At 41.0% G+C, this 8,881-nt stretch overlaps 1 protein-coding gene across 1 annotated transcript; it reads right to left on the minus strand.

Moving 5' to 3' along the window:
• Positions 1–3,500: 3,500 nt before the first annotated feature.
• On the minus strand, positions 3,501–5,030 carry SERLADRAFT_404837 (uncharacterized protein; the record flags this gene model as incomplete). Its single annotated transcript, XM_007312664.1, has 10 exons — positions 3,501–3,612; positions 3,665–3,757; positions 3,802–3,878; positions 3,932–4,084; positions 4,135–4,185; positions 4,207–4,296; positions 4,347–4,430; positions 4,487–4,596; positions 4,896–4,911; positions 4,947–5,030. 10 exons carry the CDS (start codon positions 5,028–5,030, stop codon positions 3,501–3,503), a joined length of 870 nt encoding a protein of 289 aa, XP_007312726.1.
• Between the last annotated feature and the right edge of the window lie 3,851 nt (positions 5,031–8,881).

Raw genomic sequence — 8,881 nt, forward strand, 5'->3', positions numbered from 1 at the left:
AAAGTATTCGTACGAAACCCTGGTCCGAATGGTTGTCAGGGGGTGGCCCACTTGTTAAGCTGTCAGCCCTTCTCCAGACTGGCGGAGGCAAGTGCCCGGCCTGGTCAGAGGAAAGAGAAAGTGAAGTTTTGTATTTTAATTCTAATCAACAGCGGTTCCACACTGACTGCTGAGCTAAGTACTCCCCTTAACGCTGGGGGCCGCGTATCAAAGGTTTTGGTTCTTCTCCCAAAGCACTACAAGGCCGTCGCGAAGAGCGCACCTATCTGCTATGTGGGATATTCCCAACCAATAAACAAATCTCCTTCACCCTGGAGTCCGGGTGCCCAGTGGGTCTTTTTGCACAATGTGCGAGAGAGTAGAAGAGCGAGTCCTAATGTAACAACCAAGAGTTAGTTACTCTGGCGCACACAGAACCACACTATAAAGAAAATGAAGAGGGAGTGGTTACCCCTTAGGCTGCAGAGAGTTTGTTGGTATACAACAGGAGAACTCGCTAAGGAGTCTCCTGGATTTATTGGGGTATATATACTAATACAGAGTGTTTGTGTTACAATAACACAATTTTCAGACCTTTCCTTCTTTTTCATTCTCCGCTTTAACCTTGTACACTTTAGCTTTCACACATGGTGCCATGCGGCACTTCCCCTTTTGTTCAAACTCCTCTTTCCCGCGCCGTGTTGCCTTCTTCTTATTTTAGATACAACTCTATCACACAGTGGAGCTGGTCATGCGGGCTAGGCCCCATGACATCATCAGCCACTGACTTTATCAACTGTACAGTACATAAGTACAAACACTCTGTATTAGTATATATACCCCAATAAATCCAGGAGACTCCTTAGCGAGTTCTCCTGTTGTATACCAACAAACTCTCTGCAGCCTAAGGGGTAACCACTCCCTCAACATCTTCTTTATAGTGTGTTCTTGTGTGCGCCAGAGTAACTAACTCTGGGTTGTTACAGTTTGTACTTATGTACTATACAGTTGATAAAGTTAGTGGCTTGATGATGTCATGGGGCCTAGCCCGCATGACCAGCTCCACTGTGTGTGAGAGTTGTATCTAAAATAAGAAGAAGGCAACACGGCGCGGGAAAGAGGAGTTTGAACAAAAGGGGAAGTGCCGCATGGCACCATGTGTGAAAGCTAAAGTGTACAAGGTTAAAGCGGAGAATGAAAAAGAAGGAAAGGTCTGAAAATTGTGTTATTGTAACACTTTGCCCATAGAAGTTCCTGGCTCATGAATAAATTCATAATCAAACCTAGGCAAGTATACCGCGTAGCAGGACTGTCTCCAGTTCAAGTCTTAGGCCATCATAAAATACTCCAGATTTTTAAGATCAGTCCAAATTTCAAATTGGTGCCTAGCACCTTCTAAGTAGTGCAGCCAGTGCTCTAGAGCTTTAATGATGGCTACTATCTCCTTGTTGTAAATTTGATAGTTGCGCTTTGTGGGCGACAAGGTGTGCAATAAATAGGCACAAGGCCTCCAAAGATCATTAGGGCATTTGATTGACAAAACAGCCCCAGTAGCAAAATCAGAAGAGTTGGTTTCTAGCCGGAATCTTTGTCTAATTCTGGAAATGCTAATATGGGCACTGTTGTAAATGCCCGTTTAAGCTTATCAAAAGCTTCCTGTTCTTTGGCGCCCCAGTGCCAGACAGTGTCCTTTTTAGTGAGAGTGTTCAACAATCTTGTTATCTTTGCAAGTTTTCCAGAAACCTTCGGTAGAAGTTGCCTAAGCCAAGAAAGGCCCTAACTCCTTTGACACAAGTAAGTTTAGGCCAATCCAATATGGCTTGAACTTTCTCAGGATCCACTGTGGATTATTACAGATACAGTGTAGGACCAGCATTTGAGCAAGGACTGGCATTTGAGCCAATCGGCCATAGCGCATGCTTTTTTTGTGTGATCGCCCACCACATAGCCTGAGCATGTTAAGAATACATATGTATTGTTATTGTAATGAAAAAATCCAGGGAATATGTGATTTTTTGTGCAATAAATTGAGGATAAAGAAAGCTCAACTTTAAGAGTGAATGATGTATACAGTGGATATGATTTAATGTCGTGCCCCAAAAACTATTTACAATAGTGCTATAGCATCACATACACACATACTGTAACAACCAAGAGTTAGTTACTCTGGCACACAACTAGAACCAACTATAGAGATAATGATGAGGGAGTGATTACCCTTTAGGCTTCAACAAGTTAGTTGTGAGGATACAACAGGAGAACTCGCTGAGAAGTCCCCTTGATCTATTAGGGTATATATACTACAGGTTTGTTTGTACATATGTACTATACAGTTGATGAAGGCAGTGGCTGATGATGTCAGAGGGTGCAGCCCGTGTGACCAGCTCCACTGCGTGAGAGACTTGTATCTAAAATAGAAAGAAATGCAGCGCAGCATGAGAAAGTGGAGTTTGAACAAAAGAGAAAGTACCGCATGGCACGGAGTGTGAAAACTACAGTAAAAGGTTAAAGAGGAGAATGAAAACTAAAGGTCCGAAAATGTGTTATCGTAACAGTAAGCAGACATGTCAATTCAGAATACAATGATTAACTTATCATGCCTGCAGCATCTGTACACACAAGCACTCAAACAACACCTGCTTTTAATAGGCGAAGGGCGTTATTCCTGTATTTATGAGATTGGGCTGCAGAGTAAGGCCTAACCAAGCCCTTATTCCAAAACTCTCTACTACTGAGATAGTCTGTCAATGCCCTGCACCCTTGCACATCATCTGAGTAGCCAAAGGCCTTTTATATATGCATGGGAGAGGAAATGCTGCTGGGGATAACAAAACCAAGGTCTTGATATGTGTTCATGTTGTTCCCAATAAGTCACACAACCTGAGCAACAGATAGGCGGCTATTTCCTTGGTTAATGTATCGGTAGTGAAGTAGGTCCTTTGTCAGGAAATGCCTGATGATACCCAGGCTGGCATTTTTTTTGCAACGTGATGCACCCCATATAGACACACAGTGATCCTCATCAACGTAGTTATTGAGACAGTGTGAGCCAAACTTGGGTTTGCATAGAACATCAGACACTTTGTGTCTGGATTGCACCATTTCTGGCAAGATGATGAGAATCTGGTAAGCACCTCCCACTCATCAGGGAAAACACTTTGGCTATATAGGCTTTTATAGTACTATAATTGCAAAAATAGCTGTCATAGTGATCATAGCTGTAAGAGAAACCCCATCATCTATTTAGGCACTATGTGCTCTAATAGTGATCTCATAGTTGGCTATAGTTCCAAGAAGCTCCTATAGTAATGTCAATATTATGATGACATTTGAAGTAGACATAGGGCCTATAGCACCTATGGCAATTATAGCACTTATAGTACTCAAAGCACTTATAGCACGTATTGCATTCAATTACTAAATAATGTTACTAAATAATGAAATGAAAATAGTGCAGTCATATTTTATACTAGCAATCATACTATATGCAATAGAAAATAGGAGAGTGACTACAAATACTATCAAGAAGCTTGTGCAATGATAGCATCCTCTAGAGCTTCAAAATCAATACCAAAATCCTCGTCCTTCATCTGGTCTTCATCAATCCCTAGATAATAGAGATTGGCCAGATTTCTGTTATAGTAAAATTAGTGACGATGGTAACAGCCAAAATACTGGTACTTACAGAATGTCTTGGTACAGACCATCTCTCATTCGCTTTATCCACACTGGGCTTTTCTTCTGAAGCACCGACAGCTTTTTGAAATAGTACTCCCACCTTTAAATAAAATAAAAATTTGACATAAATAAATGATATTGTACCTGGTTTTGAAAACACTCTCTGAGAATTCTTGGGTAGCTTCATTACCATTCAAATATCCCCTGAGGAAACATTCAATCTGAAAAGAAAATGGAATAAATAAATAATACAGACCACAGATTGAGGACATACAGCTGCTGTGGTAATTACAAGTAGAGCTAAAGGAATGTCTTGGAAATGTTCATGATAGCATACTCCCTCACCCTTATGCCCATACCATTGATTATGAATTAAGTCCTTGAAAATCTGATGACAAAATGGCTTGTGCTTGTTGAATGTCCTGGCCTTGAAAAAATAGTTCAATTTGGCGTAAACATGGGAGAATGAGAGCTCACTTTGATATCAAGATCACTGTCAGCAAATGCACCAGTCTCTAAAAGCCATATCTAGAAATAATGATTGCTTACTTTCAGCTCTGGCTTCCTCATCCTCGCAATACTAATTATTATCCCCGTCATAGGAAATAGCCTGAAATGTTTTATAGGAAATAGGCTTTCCTATGAAGCATTTCAGAACACAGTGTTTAATACTAAGTGGCTTAACTTACTTCCATAAGCTTGCATAAGCAACCACCACCTACACTGCTTATAGCAGTAGCACAGAGACCAAATTCTTCTTTAAATGTTGCTAACTATTTTTAACATTAATTGAGGGAGGTCAACAAACTTGAAGTTATGGCAGACTCACGTGTTCTTTGTGTAAGGCCAAAAGAGGTGATATAAAGAGTGTGACTTTGCCTTGACTTGACAGTAGGAGGTAGGATCCTGCCACAATTCCTGTTTTTCCAGAACCAGTTGCTGCATGTAACACAATATTAGTGTCTAAAACTTTTGTTTGCATACATTGCAACTGAAAATCTCGAGCCCCTTGAACCCAAGTCTTGAAACATTGATGGATGAGATCAGGAGGGAAATTCACAGATCTCTTCTAAATAGATGGACACTGAAAGTGTAGAATATCGCACAGCAGATTGGAGTGAGACTCAGACTTGGTCAATCTTTTGTAACTTGGAAACTTTGTGTAACAATAAGAGTGTGGTGGAGTAGTAACCCCGCTTGCTGCAGTGGTTTAACTCAAACCGTCCAGCCAGACATACTGTCAAACAAGCTAAGCTACATATACACATTATGAGATGTGTAGTACTCACAGACTCAACAGATTCTGATGATGCAAATGACATGACTACATCATCTCCATGCATTATAAGGAGGCTACTGTTATTGCTGGGCATTTGGGTGGTAATTTAGGGCAAAGAGGAAGCTATTAGTAGTGGTGACATCATCATCACCATTAAGATTGTAGCAAGCAAAGAAAACTAAAACAGAGTGTTGACATGTTGTTTTGGTCTGATTCACATCTTACAGATATGATGGGATGGTATCCAAAGTGGCAGGGAATAGGAGGATATGGTTGTAGTAGGAGGCAGTGGCAGTGGCAGCATGAACAGTGGGAAGGTGCAAAGAGGTGAGATGGTGCAGGGTCTTTGTATAGTGAGTAAACAATATGTTTGCATTGTTTGCATGGGAGACTTCAATGGTGGTATGGTGTGGCAGTGGTGGCAGTGGTAGTGGTGATGTAGTGATGTGGTGATATGTGAAGATGATTAAAACAACACATCGAGAATGTGTCACATTACTATCAAAGTTATACAGCAGAGATGGTGATGGTGGTAATGATGATGAAGCCAGTGGGAGGATAGCTTCCCACAGACCCAAAACAGCCTGTAGACAACACAATTCCATGCTGTTTGTGTGATACTTTAGGATTCTGCAAGGTGGTAGTGGTGATGGTACCACCATGGGGTGGAAATAAATTTAAACAATGTAATAATAACATTTGCATGCACCATAAGGAGGGTGGTGGCTGAGAGTTAAGATGAGGTGGTGACAATGGTTGTGGTGATACATTGTTATCATCAAGATGCTAGTAAATGAAATCAAAGTAATATGTTGATTCAGCCTCATTAGCTTGTTGCAAATGTCCTTGTGTGGTGATGCAGTGGCCAAAGAGGTGGTAGTGGGATTGGAAGGTTGGTGGTGGTGATGGTGAGCAGAATAGGGTGCAAGTGAGTATCAATAGTACATACAACAACACAACTACACAGTTTGTGTGGCCCATCAAGATGACACAGCTGCAAGAAAACTGGAGGTGGTAGCATAAATTTGGGTGAGGTTTAGTCCACAACTTAAACCATTTGGACCAATATGTGCAGCTGGGCACAATGGCTAAACTGTGGATCAAATCAAAGTCCAGAAGTAAAGAACTAGACCAAACTGAACCTGAAGCTAGGGTTTGGTTTGATAGTACTTGGTTTTGAATGATTTGGCCAAACTAAAGTTTGGCATCCCTAGAACTTATAAGACAGCCTGAACAGTCACAGCTACTATTGCAGTTGTTGAAATTTTCAAAATCTTGTACATAACCTAGATCTATTACCATGCCTCCTTCACTGCTTAAGTGTGGTCATATAACTGGACTTACCTCTTCCCTACATCAAATATACCAGATTCTTAGAAGGAGAAATGTATGAATAACTTGCAGCTCACTATGGTATTTCTAGTGAAGATGCAGACATTGCAAAGCTTACTGAGGAGTAGATGAAGTCAGTAATTCATATACTGTAGAGATTTGACACTAGTTTTGTCACAGGTCACAACCTGAAATAAAATGAACCTATTTCTGTGACAGTCATGCAAAATTCTGTATAGCAAAGCTAATGTATGATATATAAGACAAAAATATATTTATAATCCCAATCTAAAGGAAAGTTTGAACTTAAACACAGTATGATCACAGGTTATAAGCCAGATTGAACCTGTAATACTTTGTATGACATTGTCATGGGTACATTTTTGACAAAGCTAGTGTTGAATCTCATAATAGCAGGAACATCAACATTGGCAGGGATTTGGATGCACCATTTGAAATACTGGACCTTTAGATATAGGAGGTCTATTGGCCACAGTATTTTCTCAACCTCTTAAACATACATTACCTGTTTTAACTATTTCTTATATTGGGAGATAAATAAAAAAATATCATTCTGGTACTATGTACATTTATTCTACATGCTATCCCTGAAACCAGGGTCATGGATTGGTACCAAACATGCCATTACTGTTAGTTTTGGTGATTCTGCACCTTTGTGCTAACTATATATTTTCATTCCTTTCTCTATCTATTCTTCTATCATTCACTATTGATTGTGTTCTCTATTATTTCGCCTTTGTGGCTGCTTTGTTTACCTTTGTTTACAAAACTTCGGACAGTACTGCAGAGTCCAATGCTTCCTATTCTCTAGTTACTCACATTGGACTCTAGGTACTGTATACCTGTCATACTCTCTAATAATACAGTTACTCACATTGGACTCTAGTTCCAGTCCCTGATTGCTCTCAGCAAGTGGCTAGACACTTCCTTCAAGCTTTGTTCTTAATAATTACAATATGTTGTGTAATACAAGAATGCCCCATGTGAACCTTAATCATCAAACCTTGACCTACCGAGCAGGCTCTGCACTGCGTCTGTGATAGTGCACCATGTGGGAAGGATGATACATACCTCAGCGTGTAGGCTGGCATGTCAGGTCGGAAAGAACAATTGTGGAATGTGTTTGTGGATAACAGGGATAATGCACTATAGCAGTATGGAGTGTTGGTGTGACTGATGGTTTGTGAATGGCCCGGGCATGTGTGACAATGTGGAAAGTAAGGACACTGGAATATGAGGACGTGCAGTTTTTTTTGTGCAGGTCTGAAGTACGAGGCTGAAAAATGGTAGAGTTGGTGCAGTAGAGTACTGAGGCTTGTAGCTTAGTAGTTTGAGGGGGTATGGGACCACTTTGATGTAATAAACTGGAAAGGTGTGGCTGGAACTAGTATTGCAAAGGCAACCAGTGTGTTTTTGAGGCAAGAGCAGCAGAATGGTGAGGTTGGTATTACAGATTGAGGTGCTTCCAAATAAGCGTGGTTTTTTTTAGCATTGAGACAGATGCATTCGGTTTCATCCACAGCTAACATTCCCATGCCTCTCTGCCCGTCCTTGACTCCATCTAGTACCCTTTAAGCCATCAATGCTACAAAACCTTGCATCACAGGCTAGCCTGTTAATAACAGAGTCGGGGGATAACCTATCAGTTATAGAAACAGGTGAACTCTAGAGATGGGTTATCTGGAGGTATATGAGGACGATACATAAGTATTGAGTGAGATAGGCTGCACATTTTGTGCAACTGTTGCAGGAAGCACTAGTAGGAGCCAAGCTAAAGTGCCAAGTCACGCGTTGCAACCTTAATCATTGAGCTTGGACCGCTATCAAAAAATGCATCTGCAACATCACTCTGACAAGTCAAAATTTTAATCGAAGCCCATCGTGCTTCATCTATTTTTTTCACGTACATTATGTGCTCATCACCATTTGATCCCTTTGAGTCCTTTTCTTGAAACACAGTAGGCAAATGCAGTAGGCTGGACGAGAAGAACAGGTTGAACTTGCAATTGTACAGATCGGCTAACACGTCCAACTCATTGCATCCAAAAACATAATGAAGCAGGGACCATAAATTGAAACATAAGCTCAATGTGAGCCATATCACGGCCCTTGTAGTGCTTTACCACCAATTTGAGAGGCATGAGGATGAGAACTACAGTAGGGCTGCAAATGACTAAGTGTTTATATGTCTATTTGAGCGAGTGAGGGGACGAGGCTACGAGCAAGATAAGGTCAAAGCAGGAGTAGGACAGCATATACATATATCAAATCTTGTAAGACGGTTGGAGCCGTTCTGAAGTGTTTGAACCAAGTCTGTGGAAGACACACCTCTTATGGATAGGGCATATGTGGCATAGCTCTAGGATCCAGGCTATCATAGATAAAGTGAGGATAACAGGAACATGGGTGACTTAGAGGAAATAGGCAGATACAGATGTAGAAGCCCACTTGAGCGGTGAGCGGTGAATGTGCTATGGAGATAGGTAATAGCCAGCCAGCCATGTTGAATGGTGTGAGGCTGGGGTACGGTACATTGATGGCAGATCACATGAAAGTACTGCATTACTGAGCTGTGTGCAATAAGGAGAACAA

This window comes from Serpula lacrymans (assembly GCF_000218685.1).
Source record: "Serpula lacrymans var. lacrymans S7.9 unplaced genomic scaffold SERLAscaffold_1, whole genome shotgun sequence".
Lineage (NCBI taxonomy): Eukaryota > Fungi > Basidiomycota > Agaricomycetes > Boletales > Serpulaceae > Serpula > Serpula lacrymans.